The 22,640-nt window shown below is 43.5% G+C and overlaps 1 protein-coding gene across 4 annotated transcripts in view; it reads right to left on the reverse strand.

Annotated features, from left to right (window-relative positions):
* Window positions 1–1,056: 1,056 nt before the first annotated feature.
* Window positions 1,057–22,640, reverse strand: part of raph1b (Ras association (RalGDS/AF-6) and pleckstrin homology domains 1b) — a 30,318-nt gene continuing 8,734 nt past the window's right edge. For 2 of the 4 annotated variants that reach the window (XM_088291000.1, XM_088291001.1), the window contains exons 2-18: window positions 22,345–22,426; window positions 13,994–14,113; window positions 13,627–13,732; window positions 13,353–13,532; window positions 12,732–13,162; window positions 12,195–12,281; window positions 10,445–10,519; window positions 8,508–8,585; window positions 7,450–7,609; window positions 6,971–7,092; window positions 6,635–6,700; window positions 6,418–6,561; window positions 6,092–6,202; window positions 5,900–5,998; window positions 5,679–5,799; window positions 5,457–5,593; window positions 1,057–5,140 (exon numbers count right to left, since the gene is read on the reverse strand). In XM_088291000.1, the coding sequence (XP_088147126.1) occupies window positions 2,546–5,140; window positions 5,457–5,593; window positions 5,679–5,799; window positions 5,900–5,998; window positions 6,092–6,202; window positions 6,418–6,561; window positions 6,635–6,700; window positions 6,971–7,092; window positions 7,450–7,609; window positions 8,508–8,585; window positions 10,445–10,519; window positions 12,195–12,281; window positions 12,732–13,162; window positions 13,353–13,532; window positions 13,627–13,732; window positions 13,994–14,113 (4,632 nt within the window). In that variant the 5' untranslated portion in view covers window positions 22,345–22,426 and the 3' untranslated portion in view covers window positions 1,057–2,545. The remainder of the gene's footprint in view (window positions 5,141–5,456; window positions 5,594–5,678; window positions 5,800–5,899; window positions 5,999–6,091; window positions 6,203–6,417; window positions 6,562–6,634; window positions 6,701–6,970; window positions 7,093–7,449; window positions 7,610–8,507; window positions 8,586–10,444; window positions 10,520–12,194; window positions 12,282–12,731; window positions 13,163–13,352; window positions 13,533–13,626; window positions 13,733–13,993; window positions 14,114–22,344; window positions 22,427–22,640) is intronic. The other 2 variants (XM_088291002.1, XM_088291003.1) reach the window with 2 other exon arrangements.

Genomic DNA, 22,640 nt, shown 5'->3' on the forward strand with positions numbered 1-22,640 from the left:
CACTTCATCACCGGCCGACATGGCAGATTATCACGATGATATTTATATGTAGATTGTTGCATGTTCAGTCAAATACACTGATGAGCAGGTTTGCTTCTTTATAAAATGATCCCTAATAATTGCAAAACTGTGGCAGATCAAAAAGTAAATATGGCACAAACCAGCACAAACACGGCAGATTATTTCCCCCAAATTTTGCATGGGGGAGGGAAAAAAAAGAGACCAGTGTTTTGCTATATTACTTAAGTGTAATACTATAATGTGATGTGCGAATGTTTGTTGGGTAGCCAAGCCTATTGGATGTCCATCCAAACTGTGGAAAAGTGCAGAAACACAGGCTAGTAAAGTTTGTTTTAAAAGTAAAGTTGAAGCAGATCAGGAAACTCAAACATTCACTGCTGCTGCTGATGATGACAACCTAGTACAGAACAGGGCAAAGGAATTTTTTCTACAAAATGTTGGTGTAAACCCATCTCCACAATCCCAAAATGATACCCGAAGTGAGCGACATTTTTTTAAACATAACGATCTCTACATGACACATTATGTAGGGCTAATGGAGCAGTGGTTTAAAACAAGTAAAACATTTACTAAATCTTTTTCTTTGGGCATAGAAGTTTTTCAGGTGGCGTATTGAATTAGTTGTAGCTCTATCCTCTCTGCCATGTGAAATGCTCAATTTGCATACACTGTATATCGCTGTTGCACTGTCTCCGCTGTCCATATTCAAATATTTCCGGACAGCAAATTATCATTGTTGCAAGACTCAAGCTTCACCTTAGCTTATTGCGACAACTACCAGAACGTTCCCCCACTTGCTGCGTTTATTTGTGCTGCTTGCCATTTTTTTTCTTTTAGCAATATCTGTGTAACACTGGATTTTTTTTTTTTTTGCTTTGTAGCACTTAAAAAAATACAAAAAAATAAAATTTACGATCAGCTGAAATTGATCTCATGATCGGGACATCCTTACTTGTAGACCATAAGAAATATGAAATAATCACCTGACCGTCGAGCAACCCTATATTACAGGCTGAACAAATAACTCAGGACAAATTCTGGTTTGAACATTTATATTGTGAATTTCGGTTTATAAGGAAGGACACATTTAATCAATTTGCAACCATTTAGGCCTCACATGTGTACATCAATAACTTACACAGAACTGTAGCAAATATCCTGTTACGGACCGATTTTAAAAAAGAAATACGGCGTTAGAATAAAAGAGTAGCATGTCATACTATACGGAGTCAACCAATATAACTAAGATTTTTTTTTTTTTTAAGCCATGAGAATTGAACAGCTTCCATTGGTCTTTATCATCCAGTAAATGAATTCAAATCTATTTCATCTTTACTAGTGATGGAGATATAAATGTCATCCTGACCCATGTTGAAATCTTGGGACAGCGCAAGCACTCTGATGAAAATGAAGGCAATCCTGCAAGCAGTTAGGCTGAACATTTTCATGGCACCACAAAGAATCCAGATACAACAGACCCACTTAATCTGAGAACAACAATCAAGTCTTGTGTCCCCCTCACATGAATTTAGAGTTCCACGTCATGACGATGCACTATACAGTATCCTGTGGAGTGTCCTTCACATGGATGAATCCAGCCTATTTTGTGGATTTGTACGATGTGACATGGTGGGTGGATTGGGCAAAATTGGGGATAGCAAGGAAGCAGGAGCTGCAGCAACTGTACAAATGGACTAAAAAAACATGGGAAAAAAGCCTGCCACAACAATTCCCCTCCCGTTGCCTTTAGAAGTCCATGGAAAGTTTTGCATGAGTATTTTCCCCCAGTTTGCAGAGTATTCACAACCCCACCACCCCTCGACTGTGCAAGACTGAAAGAATAAGGCCTCCTTCTTTTCTTTTGACATGGGATGAGACCATTTAGAAAGACACCACAGACTTTTAACAGATTTTACGCCCTCTATTATTGACACTGTGTGGATGTGAGCCATTCATGTTTAACTTCCGATATACATTCCATAATCACATCTGACCAGACCTTCATTGTTCCCAAATAAAAATACTTCAATTGATCATTTAAATAATTTCACATAAAAGCAAACAGCCCTTTTCCACATAGGCCTCTTACTCATGTACATACATGTGCTCAATGCATGAGTCCCACACACAGCAATCACACACATGCACTCGCATTTACAACCTAAACAAGGTCCATTTCTTTCTTTCGAATCCGTAGCAATAGAAGATTGTACGTGTTTGGGGTCCAATGTGAATCTAGTCTTATTTTCAAAATTGATTTAGTTGAAATTCTGACTTCACAAGAGTTATCACAAAGAGTTTGGAAGAGTTAATACTCAATGTTTTACTTGGCGGGAAGGTCAAAACTACATGCTAAGAGTCGAGATGATGATAACAAGTAAAATCCTGAGCACTTGAAAAATGTGAACCCTCGTGGACCAAATTCTGAACTAGCTTTTGGTGTATACACAATACAATAGCATTTTTTTTTGTGATCCAAACAGGCAGAGGAAAATTCTTTTGTTCAAAAAGTTTTTTTTCACCACTACCCAGTAAGCTTGGTGGCATCCCCCCGTTTTGGTGGTGCCGGTGGGGGTCCTCGTCGTAGCGTTGCATAGCCTGAAATGTTCCCGGACATGTAGCCATCATTTCCACCATTGCTTTGCTTTCCCTGTTCAAGAAGTAGCTCAGGGGGAGGCGGCGGCAGAGCCATGTCATCCATAGTCCCAGCAGGGTCCATTTTGCCTTGCCTACCCACAGACTTTCGCTTGAGGGTCCGGTTTAGATCCGCAAGGAAGTTGGGCTGGCCTGAGCTGCCCTTCGGTGAGGTGGGTGGAGGTAGCTGTGGTGATGGTGAGATTGGTGGGGGTTCTGGTGTGGTGTTGCTACGGCGCACAAGTGTCGGCGGAGGAGTCTTTTTCAGGGAGCTCTTACCCCAAGTGGAGTTGTTAATAATTGAGACTGGTGGGGGTGGTGGGGGAGGAGGAGGAGCTTGAGGCTGAGGGTTCACCACAGCTACTCTTGGAGGTCCACTACTATGAGAATCGTTCCCAGGAGGAGGTGGAGGTGGGAATAGCTCAGACAGTGGTGGCGGAGGAGGGAAGTAGGCACACTCGGCTGGCGGGGAGGGGAAGTCGGATTGCTTGGCCTGGCTCACTTTGGCCTGAAGACCCAAGGGCAGGTTGGCTAGGTTCAGCTTACCGGGTTTTGGGGGTGCACGGGGTCCCCCTGAAGGATCCTTTGATGGTGACGTATTTGACGCAGAGAGGGGAGATTGGGAGGATGAAGGGGTGTTGCTCTGTGGAGCAAACTTACTGAGAAGGTTCCTCCTGGATTCTTCATAGGACGCAGAAGAGTTAGACTTGATACTGGAGTTCCTCTGGGGGGTTGGAGGAGGTTTTTTACCACCTAGACCGGACGGAGAGGTCCTCACAGGTGATTCCATATTCCCAGGAGGAAGGGGCGGCGGTGGTGGTGTTGGACAAGAGGCGGGGGCTATTGGAACCGGTGGTGCTAGTGGTGGAGCTGGAAAACCAGTACTGTTGACTTGAACACTGTCCGGAGGGGGTGGGAACTCTGAAGACTGCGGCTGTTGACTGCCAACAGGCTGCCATTTTGGTTTGGACTTGACTGCAGGGGGCGAGAGGGGAACTTTGGGGATCTCTGTTTGATTGGCTACTTGGTTCAAAGCCCCTGGAAATTGGCTTGCGATCTGTTTCACTAAAGATGAGACGGGGGCCGCTCCTGTTGAAACAGGCGGGGGCTTAGACAGACTATGCTGCTTGGGTAGAGTCGGCGGAGGCTGACTGGAGGTGTAGCCTGTCTGGAGACTGAACTGCTTCTTGAGGGGTGCAGGTGGAGGAGGGGGTGGCGGGGGTGGCAGCCCAGCCATGGTGGCTGGTGGTGGGACAGGTGGGAAAGGCAAGACAGGTGACAGAGGTTTGGGGGCAGTATGAGGAACAAATCCTTGGGTAAAGGATTTGGGTGGCGCTGGTGGAGGAGCTGGGAACTGGGCCGGCACTAGGACATGCTGGGGAGGTGGTGGGGGTGGTGGTGGAGGAGGCGGTGGTGGTGGAGGTGGCGGCGATGGAGTAGGAGCAGGAGGCGGGGAATCTTCTACATCTCCGTTTAAAGACATGAGATCCCGTGGGGGGCTGGGAAACCTTTCTTTCAGTGCATGCTTCAGCCCAATTGGATAATTTGACTGGCTGATAGCACCTGCTGCCGATGGGGGTGGCGGAGGAGGGGGTGGAAATACTACACCATTGGTTTGAGATGCTGGAGGCGGAAGGATGAAGGCAGCAGGGGTGTTGGGACTCGGAGGGCCGAACTTCAGTGCAGCCATGGCAGAACCAGGGGTTGGCATAGATGGTGGTGGGGGGGGTGGAGGAGGAGGCGGGACATTAGTCCTGGCCGCAATGTGATTCACATTTGGTTTAATGTACATCTTTGCGGTGGGCGGTGTCTGGGATGGGGGAGGTTGCTGGGGATGCATCCTGTGGTGACTGGTAGCCTGGTTCTGGTTCTGCAGTCTGGTTATTGTACTGAATTTGTACATGTTGAGAGCTGGAGAGTAGTGCGACATGGTTTGTACTGGGGGTGGTGGAGGTGGTGGAGGAGGTGGGGGTGGAGGTGGCGGAGCCGGTGGAGGAGCTGGCTGTTGCTGGGTGGGATACACGTGGCTGTAGTTACTCTCGTTGTTGGGCGGCGGTTGGGATAACGCAACACTGTAGTTGACTGCTTTGTGCGACAGCTGATTAGGGTAGTTCGGGTGCGTCTGCTGCTGTTGAAGTGATGGGGGTGGAGGCATTTGGCTGTAGTTGTTTACAGGGGGTGGCGGCTGTTGGGGGGGCAAGTGGCTGTAGCTGCTCATGGTGTGCTGCTCCTGATGTTGCAGGAGGTGTGGAGGCTGCTGCAAGCGCTGAGGTGACTGTGGCTGGGGCTGCAGGACCTGTTGAGGCGACTGAGGCTTAGGGGCCAGGTGCTGCTCAACTGTCTGTGGTTGAGGCTGCTGCTGGGGATGAGGCTGAGGCTGAGGACGGGTTGTCAGGGTCAACTGGTCAACTGAATGCTGGCTGTGATGGCGGTGACTATGGGAAGGATGTGGCAAAGTGGCACCTCTGGAAGCTTCCATTCGAATCTGTTTGAAGCAGAATGTGTGTTAGAATACCATAGATTGACGAACAAAAGTGTTTTCATTGTTAGGCCGTTGCTATGGGTCTAACTATGAATCTAGAAGGATGGTCTGGTTTACTTCACACTAGGTCCTTAATGTTGAGAAATTAAAAATTGGTCATCTCAATGGGGGAACGGCTGTGTTAACCTACACTTGAGACACGGCTTCGATGAGTTCTGTCTTAAGGAGACAGGCAAATAAATCCTGTCTTTACTAATGTACTTGTAATGTACTAATTAACCAGGGATGCAGTGTCAAAGCAGCTTTAGAGTAGTCATACCTTGGTGTTTTCCTCCATTTGAGTGCCTCTTTTCCATGCCTCTGAAAAAATGGAGCTAACAACACTCTGTGAGCGACCATGAGAAGACCCTGTGTCCACTCCACTGTCTGAATGGCCAGAATGATTAGATTGTGATTCTGGAGGCACAAATAAGGAAGGAAAATAAATTCAGAACTGGAAGTGGCTAGTCATACTAATATAGTCGTACTAAAAACAACCTACCGGGTAAGCTTGCAGAACTTGAGCCGGATCGAATGCTGGAGGTAGATAGAGAGGACCAATCATAGGCTGCCTCAGTTCTTTTCATGGCCTCCTGGTAGTTCATATAGAGCTGCTTCCCATACTGGACACAAGCCCGAACCCAGAAAATATTTCACATTTCCATTTCCATTTTGACACAAAAATGATTTGTGTTGGACAGAAATCTAATGTTAGGGGCTTACCTTTGCAATTCTAATTCCATTCACCCACTGGTGCAAGGTTCTGACATCATCACAGCACAAATACTTAATATATTGTGACTTTTTCTGGATCTGTGGATGCTGTATGGCAACAAAACTTGTGAGTGTATTTCTTGCAATAAAGAATTATAAACAGTCACAGCATGCCTTCTGCATAGTAAGAGGTGCAATTACCTTCAAAGCCAGGCAGTAGTCAGTGGGAGATTTATATTTGCTGCGATAGTCTTGACCATAATAGACATTAACATGGTCCAGTTGCAGGAAGCACACAAGATCTCTGGATGCCTGCAGCGAAGATATGATGTAAAGGAATTGACTTGTTAAGCCTAATGTTACTTAATGACCTTGCAGGTGCTAAGAATAATACAAATCTGTGCAGAAAATGCAATGAGGTCACAAACAGAAAATGCAAAAGAGCGGCCGTGAAGATAGTGCCTATGATAAACTAAATTTACATCAGTGTAATTTATTTTAAATTGTAGGACTCAAGAATCACTGACCTTGGCTTTGCCTTTGGGGACATAGTAGATTCCTGAAGCCCTGAGGAGAAAGTAGCGCTTTTTCCATGACTTCTTTCCATCATCCTTTAACCACAGCACACCTTCAATCTCAGGCACTGACACGGAACCGCCACAGAAACACTCCTGAAAACGGATGTTTAAAAGCTCATTCCCCTTTAAGGAAAACATGTCATTATGTGGTTGTTCATCATCCCACCTCTAATAAAGCCTCCTTATTCCTGTCAGCCATTTCTGAAGTCTCCTTACGACCCAGCAAATAGTTCTGGAAAGAGAAGATTAGTTGAGGGGGTGGAAGGAGGAGACAGTGTTAAGTCAGTGGATTGCTATGTCTTACATTAAATAAATTATTCACATTTGCTTGCTTTAGAGCTTCGACCTACTTCTAATTCTCCAGCACAAACATGCTCTCGTTTGCTCTCTAAGCAATGCAGGGACTACAGAGTATGCATAAACTATGTGTTTGTGTCTTTTCCCCTACAAAGGTATCTCCTTCCAACTTGCATGGATGTGTGGCAGTGATGTGATCAGGCACCTGCGGGTTCTTGAAGAGAGCATATTTCTCAATGCGCTCAATGAACATGAGCTTGTTGTGACTGTCTCGCGTCCAGTTCAACAGATTCTCCACCAAGTTCTCGTGGTCCTCGAAAATACGTTCTGGCCGAGAGAGAAGAAGAGATTAAGATCTTTTGATGTTTTTGGTCAAGATTTCATGACAACCCATTGGAGAAGTTGCCCATTGGCCAAGAAAGACCTGATTTCAGTTTTGATGGGGATACATGTACAGATTGTTAACACTGGAAGAGAAACATTTAGCAGGCGATTCAATTATGAGGCATATGGAGGAGTGAGTTTTGCACAATTTGGTGCCGATTGGAATAAATAACAGTTTGGCCTTGTGAAATTTTATTAATTTCTTTTTCTGCAGTGATTTACTGCTGAGAAGTAGCATTGTTGTATGCTAATTGTCACTCCTCAACAATTTTGATTTCATTCAGTTAAGGAGTCTCTTACCCATTTGCAGCTCATTTATGGTTTCCACCAGTGACCAGTCTGGGCTGTAACCACAGTGCGACTTGTCCAGCAGGCTGTCCAGCACCTGCCTGACCGTCTGCCTCTCGTCCACCATCATGGTCTTGGAGCTCTCGTCTGACATGTGGACCCTGATCACCAGCTGGGAAGGTTGAAAAGGAGATGAAGACAAGTGATTTTCAATTTTTCATCTGTTGATTTTTATCTGACCTAGTTATTCTCCGGCAGGGTGAAGTGGATCATAAGGTTATGAGGTTTGTTGAAAATTCTGTATACAGAGGTATTAATGGGTCACAGTGTGACCATTAAAGACCAACTTCCAGTAATCTGGTTTTGCATCTAAATCGCACTAGAAGTCGAGGAAGATTAAAATCAACTGAACGTGACAAGCACATGCATGTGCCAAATCCAGCCTTGTGTAGTCTGTCCCGGTGTGAAACTGAGTAAAACCCTCAATTGCTTGACCTCCACATCACCTCTCACTGATCCCAGCATCCAATCAGTGTGCGGGTTCAAGAAAAATTCGGATGGAAGACAACGCTAAGAAAGCTGCAGACATTGAAAGTCTGACAAGGTGCTCATCCAGCCACTAAACCAGGAATAACGGGACTTCTCATTCCAACTATGAAAGCTTCAATGTCAAAAGGACACACAAAATTGTGAGACATTTGGAAAAATGCAGACAGTACAGCAATAATAATGACACTTTCGACACCTTTTTCTTCTGCCAGGCATATGAAAACATTCCTTCTAAATAAAATTGCTCCCATATATAGGAGCAGCTCGTTCATTGAGGGGAAAAAAAAAATCAGCTTCAAATAAATGGCAACTGTACACCCGATGTCTCTCTTTGCAACCTCTTGCAGATGCACACTCACGATCAAATGCTGCAATGACCTACTTTCGTGGCTGTGAATGAAGTTCACAAAGGAATGCAGCATGCAGCGAATACGACAAGACAGCCGTATCAACATGAGTCGCAGAAGCGTCGGATGAGGAGACCAAGCGAGGAAATTACACAAAAGGAAGTAGGCCCTTACCTTTTTGACCTGCGCCTCTTTGATTTTCTCCAGGGCGACTCGGATCTTCTCTGCTTTCAGCTTGGCGGCGTGCTCCTCCTGAATGGTTCAAACAGGAGCGTGTTTAATCGACTCGGCATTCACACACTGGACTGTTTGAGCCCTCGTAACCACGCTTCAATCCTCATCCCTGTGATTATTCAGTTTTTACTTTTTAAATAGTTATCAGTCTTCCCCTTAAACGCAACAAGCCTTGGACGTGATGGCGCAAAGAAAATGTAAGAATGCATTTGCCTTTGTTTTACTCACCTGTCCTCGCCAACAAGATGCCATCACTTCCATTTTGCAGTTTGCAAATAAAACACGCCCTTGTGTTTCAAGTGAATAATTGATCAGAAACAAACGCCGTAAAGGCAAATCTCATCGACCATACAATGGTCCATTGCTCATTGCTCCCTCAAATATGGCACTTCATTCGCCGCCTGTGGATTCTGCAGCAGTTCCTTTTGATCCCTTGTATGAGGAAAGCCAGACAATACGAGGAGATCCCCGGAGACAGCTACAAGCTTCTGATGAGCGTGGGATCAGTTCAGAAAGCCTCCATGCGACCAGTCAAAAAACATCAAAACTTAAAAATGTGCATCAAAAGAAACTATTGTCGGTTAGAAAGCCAAATTGGGCCGTACATGCAGAGGTACTTAATAAGTGCGCACGAAATGAACACAACTTGACTGCGAACAGAAGAAGGATGCCCCTCCCCCTTCCACCCTTCAGCCTCTCTCTCTCGCTCTCTCTCACCCCTTGGTTTAAGGGGGTGCCCAATTGAGGGACACCCACAAAATAGCACTTCAGTCAACTCTGTTCATTCAGAGCTCCATTTCCATAACTGTCTCTCTTTGAACCAATCAGGGCCATGAGGGTGGGGGGCCGTGACCAGGACTGACCTCAGCACTAACACACAAAGACAAGGATAGACAATATGGCTAAAGTGTTGAATATTTGAAGTCGTGTGTGCGTGCGTGTGGGTGTGTTAGCTGAGCGCCTGGAGGACCGTATTGAGGACCGCCCCTCAAGCCTCTTACCTCCTTGACCCAGACTACCACTTACACATGACTGGCTCCAGCACTGTTTGGCTGACATGTAGTGTGCAGCGGCAGGCTTTTAGTCGCCTTTTAATGTGTGAAACAAGGTCACAAGGGTTGAGAAAGTTCACCAGTCACACTGTAGCTATAATCCCCTTCATCATTTCCGTTTTCCATTGTTCCTTTGGCGTGTCTCACATATGCACATGCACACAGGCACACATTTTCACACACACTATTTTATTTGTATCCAATAATGGAGCCAAATTCAAGCAGCAACGCAACACAGCATTTGTCAGTGGGTCACATGTAACTACTCATCAAAATCTGATGCAAACCTTTGATTTCTCGTGGTAACACACCCCAGTGGAGATAATGAGGGGCAATATGGCTGTCGATAGTGACACAAAAATAGAAAATAGATAGAAATAGAAATCCCTTTATTGTCATTGTACTCAAGTGTGCAACGAGATTAGAGGGCTCCCCTCTCCAGTGCAATACAACAATAATACAGACAAATATATAAATTAGATAAATAAAGAAGACAGTGCAATGGAATTCAGTACTGAAATCCATCCATCCATCCATTATCTGTACCGCTTCACCTTAAAAGGATCACAAGGGGTGGTAGAGCCTATCCCAGCTATCTTCGGGCAGTACACCCTGAACTGGTTGCCAGCCAATCGCAGGGCAGACATAAAAATCTCATCGGTAAATTCTTTGCTGAAAATTAGTGCATCTATGCAAGTGAAAGGTGATTGTGATGCATGTAGGCATCAGTGTGAAAACACAAGACACATCTGTGACGTGCATAGAAGCGAAGAGGGTGAGCATTAACTCAATATAGTATATAAGCGTGTACTTGAAGAAATTCACCTTAGTCAGGAGGTGAGAAGGCTTTCCAGCTATGCTTTTCAGAATAAGCGAGGTTTCTTGGTCCAGATAGGAGTGCTTGGGGTGAGAAGAACAAAACATAGCAAGAGAGAGCAAAGGAAAAATAAAGAAGTCAATGTCTGGTCATTCTTGGAGGGTTAATAATTTGTTTGCACTGCTGACAAAAGGTTAAGGCTATTCGGCTTTGAGTGAAATTTCAACATGAACTTCAAAGGCACTAAAAGACTTCCAGTGAATTTAATTTGACCTTTTGTATACCTTTGAGTGCACATCAAACTGTTCAGTGTTTCAGTAGTTTTTGCACATTCTCTAACTATTTAGGTCCATCCATGGACACGAAACCTGTTGTGAATTTTGCTGTGTGCTCCTTATTACAGAACAGCAAGTTATACAAAAGGACTGAAACAGTGAAAGGGACATTTGCATTCAAAAGTTTAGAGGTCAAATGAAGTTCCCCTCTAAAGGTTATACTACATGTTAAATTCGTCCTGAAAGCCGATTATCCTTAGCTATGTGTGAGTAGCGTAAACTTTGCTATGAAGCGTGGAAGTGATAGTACAACAAATGAAAAGGTGGCGTTTATAGTTACAAGCTGCAGCAAAGAAGCACTGATGGGCCGACTGTGAACAACTCAACAGATGTACAGTAATGCGCTTAAAATTTTTTGAGACCATCCAAGCATTACGATGTGTGTATTATTTTGATATACAGTGGACCCCAAATATTCGTAGGGGATAGGGACCGTGCAAAAAGCCAAAATACATTAAAAATTGACGGTCATTCAATGACACTGCATGGGGAAAAAAAATAAAATAACCCTATAAATTGTGGAATAAGTGTCATATACATAACACATTATTACCCCCCAAAATTGCAAAAATATAACATAATTTGTCTGTTCTGCAATCCAGGTAAAAATAACAATACATAAATAATTTGACACCCTGAGAAATAGTGTGTTGAAATATTTAATTTTTTTGAGCAACTGTAAATTTAAAAATTCATGAATTGGATAATAATGATTACATTTTATTAGTTGTGATTTGACTTTTAGCATTGAAAATACTACATTGAATTAAAAGCTTCAACATACTTTTTAACCAAGAGATTGATAAACAACTGGTAATGCTGTTCATATTGGCATACTGTAAACCAACATTTGGTGTTGGTGTCGCAAATTTGTTAAGCACTGTACTTGTATGAAAGTCTCATCAGACACACAGGTGGTGAAAAAACCCCCAACAAGATCACATAAAAAGCAGCAGAAAATATGATGTCTTGAAGTTTTTGAGTGTCACTGTTAGAGACATTGATTTAGCAATACTGTATGTTTTGGATTGCTGTATTTTGAAAACGACTTTACATCATACTGCAGCTGTTTCTATAATTTTGGGAAGCTTTGAAAAGCCTTTCGGTATGATTTATGTGCAGTTCTACACCACAGCCAAATTAAAAACACAGATGGTTCATCTACGACAGCGTACCGGTATATCAAAATTGAGCAATATCATTGGGAAAGGCAGAATATTGGGTACAGTTCTTGAATTGGATGATGGATCGCATATAATCATGAAGGTGTAGCTAATAATGTGGCAGGTGCATGTATTTTCAGGCCCAAGTAACAATATCAGGCAGTCATATAGAAGAACGCAGAGAACACATAGAAAAGTTAACAAGCACGTGCACGCACACAGACACCCACACACAAATACAAACACACACATGCACTTACAGTGGCCCGATCCACTTCACCCTCTTGAGAGGTGAAGTCGAGGTGCCGTCTGGCCGTTTTACCGTTGGCCCACCGCAGTGTGACATGCTGGAAATGTGCATGTGTGTAGATGGAGATAGAAGAAATGATGCAAACATAAAATATGAACACATGCAAGGATGGCTGTTGTTCTCACAGTGCATGCCAAACTGAATGAACAGAAACATTTCCTGTTTCTCACATTGTTATGAGCCTTAGCCTCAACGATTGTACAAGAGTGAAAGGAGTCATTCAGGAGCAGTCACGCTTAGAAGATTGCAATGCACTTATTAGCATACTACCCTGAGCAACAACAATAAATGTGCTGTATTGCAAACACATGCAGCGTCTCACATGCCTTGCTCCGTTTAAACGCAAACAATAACAACCAGATTGAGGCGATTTAGTCGACTCCAGTTCGTCAGCTCTTTGGAAATTAGAGCCTTTTATGCCTAACTGATCGTTATTGTAAACGCACACAAGTTGACACACATTAGGAGCAAGTTTTTTATGTCGTACCTCCGTGCTTGTTTGGTTTTGTCTCTGGGCAGTCGGGCTGCTCCTCCCATCCACTTCTCCACCCGCCATCCCTTTATCATTGTCCAGGGAGTCCATACTTGACGCTGATGCACACGCCGAGTTTATGCTCGACCGCTGGGATGGAGCCTCCTGTTCGCTGACCGCACCCACAGAGCCCGTCCGCCGATGGTGCTGGCCACCCCCGGCTGAACCAGATGAGGGACGTCTCAACGTGGTGGATGAGAATGAGGATGAGGACGATGAGGACGATGAGGACGTCTGACGGGCGGCTTCATCCATGCTGAGAGAGGCCTTTTCCAGCTGAGACGTGATGTCATCCAGGGAAATGTTGGAAGCCACAGGGCGTGTGTTGACGCTGCCACCCCGCACCGAGTTAGCCGGAGATGCCCGAGTGCTGCTACTGGTACTTCCTGTTTGAGAATTTGTGCATTTAAACAAAACATGCCCTGCATTAATGCATTGTTCCAAAATGTTTTCTCATTTAGTGTGGATATTCAAAACCAGCGTTCATGTTACACGACGGTATTTAACTGTATTGTACTGTCCAAAATTAAACTAATAAATTCTTGACTCCCAGTACTTGTAAGTCTACGGGGCTACCTCCGCTGCTTCCCCCTCCACTGGTTCCTGGCTGCTTGGTGCTGGCACCGCGTCCCCCTGGGTTGCGCTTACTCTGACCCCGAGAGTTTGGCTTGGAAATGGTACTAAGCTCTTGTTCAATGGTACACAAGTCAGCCATTAGAGCATCCAAGTCTACTGTGTCGCCCTGGTTCAGTGCCTCTGCATAAAGAAGAGTTAAGTGGCATTAGTGTATAAATCTTTTTGGCGAAGCATCTACTGTATGAGCCATGAATGACATGAGATAAGGGCTCACCGTTTATGTTATACATTGAGAAGCGGTAGGAGAAGTTGGCAATGTTTGTTTCTTGCCTAAGAGGAGGCTTCTGCAGCGCTTTCTGGGGCCTGCCGTCATCCATACTCTATGAAGAGAATATAAAAAAAATTTGTGTTTTGTGAGAATAAACAAAACAAAAACATCAATACCCAAGACAAATATTCAGTGGCACCTGTCCATCTGCTTCGTAATCGCACACAAGATTTTGCGTGTACATAACACAGTGGAGGTGGTCAAATAAAAAGAGAGTTGCTAGGATACAGAATGTGGCAACAGGAATAGCAGTGTTCCAGTTGCTATGGTTACAGTCCCATCCCTATGCGTGTTTGTGGATCTGCGTGTGAACCTGTGTGAGCTTGTCCAATTCCCCCAGCCAGGCTCCAAACATCTTGTCCAGGTCTTGGTCCTCTTTATCACTGTCCTCCTCAGCTCCATGATCCAACTCGTCATCTGATACCTGCTCCATCTAGAAGACGCACATCCAAAAGGCACATGAAAGTAGTCAGTTGAATGCGCATCCATGTTCTACGCTCAGCTCAACTTCCCTGACAACCGCTCATGGGTATTTGCTGCGGCTTATAGTATAGCCTAATGAGTAGAAGGTTGTTTTGGTGAAATTTTGTGTGGGAAGCATTTGTATCGGTGTTACCACAAGAATCACATGATGCTGCGTTACCATGGAGACAACTGCCATGCAAAGCAGTCTGGGACCCCTGTAGGAGTTGTTGAGGCAGGCAGCGCGCTTTCTGAAAGTGATGACAGAGCTCCCTCTTGTGGCCTCTTGGGAAATAGTGAAAATGCAGTTGTGTGCCCCCTCAACCAATTCATGTTGGCCATCCATTTTATTATATAGTTATGGGCGTTTTAAATTAGATTACGCTATATTGTGTGGTTTGTATTTATTGCACATGAAGAGACAATGAAGCAAACAGTTATGCACATGTTATTCTGTTATATATTTACAAAAACAACACAAAAAACACAAGGCCAAGAGGTCATCAACCTTTTTGAAACCTGACACTTCTTGGGTACTGATTAAAGCGAAGGGCTACAAGTTTGAAACACACTTCTGAAATTACAAATTGATCATGTTAATGATTTCTATCAAAAATAATTTGACCATGGTGTTGGTAACAACTAAACAAGGCGTGAGCGGGTCTGATACAGGACTGAACAAAATTGCTCACACCCTTTACCCCAATTTATTTAGGGAGCATGATGCCGTCTACACTGTGGACTGAACCACTGGCTAGCTTGCACTGAACAATGTGGTTTAAACTACTGACTCGCATGAGGGAGACAGAGGCGATGACAACAGTGGTGTTATACATTAGTCATACATGTTGTAAAATAATTAACAACGGAAAAAAAATTTGCAAAATGTTACCAGTTCTCATTGCATCTTGACCAAAAGCCCAAAAACCCTCCCCAACTAGAAGGTCTTTTGATCTGTTAGGTTGTATGGAGTGACACTACCATCTCCGCACTTGAGATAGCAGATTCAATAGGACAATGTGTGCAAATAATTGCCAAGCCACCCCGACCAACAAACCAAAGCAGGCACTCATTGAACTGTAGATTAACTAGCCGCTCATCAAACACATGTCAAATACGGATGTGGACCAAAACAAGTCAACCAATCATAAAAGTGTGTGAGTTTTGCATGTAAAATTAGACCGCTTCCACACAGGCCCAGTGTGTGGGTGGACCAGGAGAGCAGGATGGCTTGAATCCAACTGTTTGCCAATATTCTCTGTGGTGCCTCTCTATGTGCAAATACACACTTTTAGCAGCTGTGTTTAAACAGCAATCAGCCTGCAGTTCTTCAAGACACATTTGTTGGTAGACACACATACACACTAATAACCATGACTATGTTAATTCTTTTCAACTGAAAAAAAAAGTAAAAATAAACATTGACATAGAATTTAAGAAAATAAAAAAACAAAAACAGAACGTGAGTTGCTGCCCTTCTAATGGAATTGTGTCCTCAACGGTGTGTGCTAGTGCCGTTTTAAGTGAATTACCACCTGAGCCAGTGCTTTTAAGATTATGGAGTATGACCCAAGGGAGGTTCAGGGACTGGTGGAAAGACGGCGTGTGTCCTCAGGCATCATTTTGCACCAGACAGCATTGGCCTTTCATCTGCCGATACTGCAGGGGTCCTGCTCTCTTGTATGAGCATGACTGGCACTCATCTGTCTCCTGTGACTAAGGGTGGCTTCAGAGGTCAGACGGGGGAAACGGCAGAGGTCGACAGTTGCTGCTGAAGTAGTGGTGATTTGGATGAGTGGAGATGACAAAGAGGTGCAATGTTCCTAATACAGTCTTCAAGAACGCGCAGGCTCAAGCACAATGATGAAAAGGAAGCAGCGGAGGAGACTATTTCTATCTTTAGACACTCATCAGGGTGTTGGGACGTTTGAAAAGCAGAGTGGTGTGTGTAGTTTTCCCCCTCAGTCTTTGCAAGAACACTGAAGACAGCTTTTAAGTATGCCAAGATTCAGTGCTCTGGGAGGACTTAAACTTATTAAATGATCCCAATACAACTCATACATTTTTTGTACCGAGGGTCAATGAGAGTTTAAAAAAAACTGGTTGACTGTGCTCATTTTCAGTCACATGACATGGAATAATTGATGCTGTCTGAAGTCAACTTTGGCACCAAACAGAATGTGGATGCTTCCAACTGCAAGAAAGCTTTATTTTCCATAGTTCTTAAAGCATTTGTTCTTGCGTCAGCCAAAGGCTTGTGGTAAATGTTTATGAAGAGAAGATGAAAACAAGTGAGAATGAGAATGGCACTCCATATAAAGCAGACCTCTGCCACGGCTGAACTGTTAATGAGTGATAGAAAAAAAGCGCAGCACTGCATTTGTGTTTTTTCCCCATCCTTATTTACCTTGCTACTTTGTAATTCATGAATTGGGACTCTACTATTACATGACTGGTTCTCAAAGCTGACTTCTGTTCAGATGGCATGGGATCAGTTCCTATTATATACGCCCCAAAGGCCCTATGATTTACTGGTAGTCCAGTTTTACTTTCATTCAACTGTGATAGGCTTCACACTTTTCTGTGACCCGGAAGAGGATAAACCGTATAAGTGGACTCCATCAAACGGATAAAAGAGAAAATAAATTCCTCTATGTCCAGATTTGCACCGAAGATGAATTCGTTCTTGCTCACCAGCGACAGTTGAATCTAGTAAACCACCACAATGTAGTGACTAAATAAGATGACAGTTAGCCTAGCCTTTCCTATTCTTCAACTACTACTCTTCATCTTTGCACTTTCCAGCAGCCCTCGTATTTTTAGTGAGATTTTGTTCCCCAATCAGAATTCAGTGAGCTCGTGTTGCCAGGCAGAGTTCACAATACCAGTAGCACACACTATTCGTCCGAGGCCTTCAGATACATTTGTGTGGGCATCTGTTCCGTCAAAGACTATGGGCTTTCAGAGATGATAGGCAGTTGTGATAGCCAATCAGATCACGAGTTGGTTACAGTGAGCCTTCTCACGCTGAAAGTGATTAACGCGTTTTTTGATTGGATACTTACTCGTGACGGAATTAACATACCCGGAAGTCTTAACTGGCGATCGTTTGAAAATGTAAAATATAGATTTATATAATATAGATTTATATAATATAATATAATATAATATATAATATATATATATATATATATATATATACACTTTTTTAAACCACAATGGCCAAAGGAGGGAAAAGTGTGGATTTAATTGTAGATACGCTTGCGAGGCCATTTTCAAGACGGACCTTGAAGAGAAGCTAGGTCGTCCAACACACAGTAGTGTGTAAGTGTCTTTTTGTATATTATTTCTCCAGCTGTAGTGCCATAAATGATGGCAATATGAGAGGGACTTATTCGAATCGGACTAAATACGACTTCACTTTAGGCCACACGCCACTTGTGTGTGGTGTTCTTACAGAGATTTCCTTGCAGCATCAGCACCACTTCATAACTTGAACTTTAATATTTCAAGCTTACCAATGAATCTTTTCATAACTCAGTCACTCAGGAAACAGGATGGTTGGCAGGAGTATGAACAGTATAGCTAAGCTGAGTAAACACTATTGTGGTCAAATAGCCCCATGATGACTGAGTTTCAGTCAAGACTATTTTTGGACTGGTCACATACTTCAACATGCAGAACAGATCGAGTCTGAGGTTGTTTTTCCCAGCCTAATGACTGCAGACATGGTTAATGCCTGACCAATACTCCAATAATTCCTTTGATGCCCAACAAACCACAAGAGGAATGTAGCTATGCCTGACAGGCTATGACTCATCCCCTGGCTGGCAACATGTGTTGAGCTGCTCACATTATGCCCGCCAAACACTTATTCATTGGTGGTCAAGAGAAGCCATTTTAACTCCTAGCCAATCAATGCTACGTTACAGGTGACAAAAGAGAAAGAGAGAAATTGGCCGACATCTTCAAACTTTGTGGTGGTAAAAATTAAATAATTTAAATGAAAAAAATAAATGATGATGCTGTTTATGAATAGATCCGTGTTTCCCCTTTTCCCTAAAAGAAAAAAAATGAAAAACAAAATACTTTTTACCTCATGTCCTAATTTGGGATTTTCCATTTAATTACTGCCAAATGCACTATAACGATTTGGCGTCTAGAACTTGATATTACAAGAAAGGGAATTATCCACATAGTGTATGTATATGACTTTAGCCCATGAGTAACAGATTGAGCTCATTTATATGCTCTTTTTCCAAAGTTTTTCCTTTTTCAAGGAATCCATTTTATGAAGTTTTGGTGTTATAATTTTTATTATAAGTAGACCTACTCACCCCCCCCCCCCCCCACACACACACACACCCACACACCAATGCAAAAAACAAACATGAAAACTAATGAGAAGTTTTGTTTACGTGGCAAGGAAACAAAAGAAGATCAGTTCCATTTAAAAGGGCACACACCAAATGTGACACGTGCCATAAATGAGGAGTGACTACAACGGAAGTGTGCAATGGATGGTAGACGAGATGGATAACAGAGGGAATGATGGATATGTTCAATGAGGGAGGGAGCCGCCTCGGATGTGAATAGTGTGGGGAGTGCAATGAGGCCAACAGCTCCAGTGCCATTTATCAACCTTGACTGGCAGGGAGCAAGCGGAAGGAGAAGATGCACATTTATGGAGCAACGCGTTCATAAACAAGTGCACTGAAGCGTAGCATGACACAGTGAACTGCTTGGGCTTACACACCCATTTAGAGAGAAGGGGCGCAGAAAGAGGATTCAAAAGGGTACAGAGAGGGGAGGAAGGTGTAGACAAAGTCGACAGATGGACAGTGAGATCTGGGTAGAGTAAAAATGAGATTGGTCAGCAGATGCATTGAAGAACAGCTCCCAATATCAGACAAAGAGTGAGCGGGAGAGCAGTTGTTTCCATGGTGACAACATTCGCTCTACAGAAACACACACACACACATGCACACACGCCCCCACACACACACCCCCACCCCCGCACACACCCACACACACACGCACGCACCCCCACGCACGCACACACACCCCCCCACACACACACACAGAGCCTTGCAAGTATTGCCAGTCATCACTGTGGCGACATCACGTGATCCATTCGCCTGGTCATATCAGCAAAAGCATAGTAATACAGTGGTGCCTTGAGAAGAGTGACTTCACAATATGAGCCGTTGTTTGACCTATTTTATTGCTTTGGTTTGCAAACGCAGACTTAAGATACAAGTGCAGTATGCTGGCAGTGAACTCAACTCCTTTCACAACAAACAACAGTCCGGACAGATAGCGAACAATTCTTCCAAAATGAGCGTTCCGGAAAACAAAGACAATTATACTTAGTAACAGATTGAACACAGATGGTGCGGCAACATGTAGACAGTACTCAGTAATATGTTCTTTATCCTCTGCATAGAACAACTAATATTAGTGCCAACACCGCAGCAGTGGTAAAGAAGGTCCACCAGCATCTGCACTTCCTGAGAGTCCTCAGGAAATTCAACCTGGACAGGAAGCTGCTGCTAGCCTTCTACCACTCGTCCATCGAGAGCCTGTTGACGTACTGTGTCTGCACTGAGGCGGACAGAGTGAGGCTCCAGAGGACAGTCAAAACAGTGCAAAGGATTATTGGCTGCCCTCTCCCCTCACTGTCGGACATCTACACCGCCCGGTGCCTCAGAAGGGCTCTCAACATCGTCAAAGACAATACCCACCCAAACTCACACCTGTTCGACCTGATGCCCTCTGGCAGGCGCTACAGGTGCATCAAATCGAGGACCAATAGACTGAGAAACAGTTTCTTTCCAAGAGCCATCTCCATTCTAAACTCTCTAATTCTAATTCGAATTCTAATAGTGGTGAGCATTGAGATGCATTGAGACGTCTTAATGAACAGAATAGCCGTCTGCTTGTCTAACACTAGCCAAAGGTGGTACAAGACGAGCACTCCAGATGGCACAGCACAATGGCCATTCAATTGATGCAGTATGACAAAACCTGTTTGTCTTTCCTGTATGTTTTTAAAAAGTATAGTTTTATTTTTCCCTCACTAAAATACACACGACAAAATGTTTTGTTGTCTTTTGGACAGGAAGGATGGAAAGGATTAATGGCGTTTAAATTGATTTTAATGAATGATTATTTGAGATATGTGTTTGGTCACGGAATGAATTAAATTCCGATCTCAAGGCACCACTGCAATTAAAAACGTCTCATATGATGCAGGGAGCGGCAAGGTAGAGACACTTTTTGAGCATTTTTTCCACGTCATGAAAAAAAGTTTAATACAAAAGTAGGTTGACACAAAAATCATTAGCAAATTTTACTCTGTGAGATGATAAATTATATGTTGCCGTATCATGGCCAATGATTTAATTTGTTGATGAATTATGTCTGTGTTGGCATGTTGTGGCCAATGATTTTCTTTGCTGAAATATATTTGTCTTGTAAAAAAGGTGTAGGCTTGTTAAGATGTAGCTTCACTATAGACTATCGATTGGCTTGTTTTCTGGAAAAACTCTATATTGACAGTTCTATGTTCTTTTATTGCAGCTGATTGAATAAATGAACCAACCAACCAATGAACCAACCCTTCCTCAATGGGTGGAAAGTTGAGACTGCAGCCAATGACGTCCTGTCAGGGGTCACCACAGCAATGATATGTTTGACACAGTTTTCACGCTGGCAGCGCTTCCTAATGCAACCCACCCAATTTCATTCAGATTTGGGAGCAGTAGTGGCTGGGAATTGGAATCTAGCATAACCCCAAGAATGTTACTGTTCGTGGCTGGGATTTGTCCTTCCAATTACTCAATTTGGCCCCAGTCATGTCCATATAGCTGCTGTTTATATGTTGAAGTCCCCTTTACAACTCAGGGCAGTAGTGTCAGACAACAATTGCGGGGTGATGGTGGTGGCATTCTCACCACTTTGGTAAAAATGAAATCAAAGTGAATTAAACTGTTAAGTACAATAACTGCAAATGCAATGTTCAAGCCGTTACACTCTATACTAACCAAATTTAGACACGCACTAAGCTAATTCTCTGCTATTATCTGCATGAGCTAGAAAGTAAAAATGGCCTCAGTACCAGAAGCTATAATGTTTCAGTGCTTAGTGAACGAGAGAAGGGGTTGTATATCTGCTACTTGCTTGATAATGATGACAAAGTAACACATTTGCTGCATAAGCAGCACATTCCTCCTTGAGATCAACAAACCACACAAACGACTGCAGAGCCTGTGAATCAAAGCATTCCTGCTGTTTGCTGGATGCTACCTACAGGCAGAGAGATGTGCACTCTGGTGTACTACCACCATCATTGCATTTTCCTCACTGCTCTTTTATGCAGCCCTGCAGCTAGCCAGTGAGTGGTTGGTGCTAATGGGAAGAATTCAATACATCAGTGCCCATTTCCTTGTTGCAATAAACAGACGCAAACGCGGGTTATCTGGTTTTCCTGTCAAAATCTACAAAGGCTCTCATCTTGAAAAATTGCACCATGGGTTCCATAATAAAAAAAAAAAACACAGACCACAATATGTCCAACAGCATCAGCCACCATTGAAAACATGACGTGAGCAGCACTATGTCCTGACTTAACTGAAGTCATCATCTCAGGGCTATATCACATCCCCACACAAAAAGCTGCTAAGGCGATAAAGGGGGCTAGTGCTTCTCTATTCCAGGGAAGTGAATATACTAACCCCAAATTCATCACTCAAAATACGATTTTCCCTCTTAAGCAAAAACATAACGAAGCAAGATGAACAAGGTGCAAACATTGATATGCTGCACATCCCATACTGTCACTACATTCAGCAGAGAATAGAAGTTTGCAAACCAGCGTTGCCTCGTGTGTCAAAGTCTTGTCATGGTTGGCACACAGTCACATGGTTTTACTTAAAATGGGAATCATCCCTTGAGGCTTGACTCTTCTTTCACTTTTTTTTTTTTTTTACAAGACACTGACTGCAAACAACAAGCATGTGAAACCGTGCTGGAGTATGTATTAATAAATACTTGCTGCATATGAAGATTCCAGCTTTGATACAATTTCCGTGGTTGTTTTTGAAAACAAGAACTTGTGCATTAGTTTTTAAGGAGCTGACTGACATATCTGCTTTTTAGAGCAAGCAACCATTAGTTAACCCAGTGCAGAGAAACTCTTACCTCTGAACTGGCTTGTCCGTCTTTCTACTGAGTTTACAGGTCAGTCGAAAGCACCACTCCACTCTGACGGGCCTTTAATCCGCTGAAAAGGAGACAAAAGGACCAGCAAAGACATCAGTCAGGAAATTTCAAAACTTAAGGATACACTGGAGGAGAGGAATGGAGTAAGCTGACATCTGGAGGAGTGCAGACTGAATCCTTCTGTTACAAGAATGCAGCAGATTAGCTGCAGAAGGAACCGACATACACAGGCAAAGCTTACACATTATACTTGAGCTTGGAAGCCTTCAGTTGGC

The sequence above is a fragment of the Idiotropiscis lumnitzeri genome, chromosome 3 (genome assembly GCF_059441095.1).
Source record: "Idiotropiscis lumnitzeri isolate Australia: NSW breed Sydney's pygmy pipehorse chromosome 3, RoL_Ilum_1.0, whole genome shotgun sequence".
Classification (NCBI taxonomy): Eukaryota; Metazoa; Chordata; class Actinopteri; order Syngnathiformes; family Syngnathidae; genus Idiotropiscis; species Idiotropiscis lumnitzeri.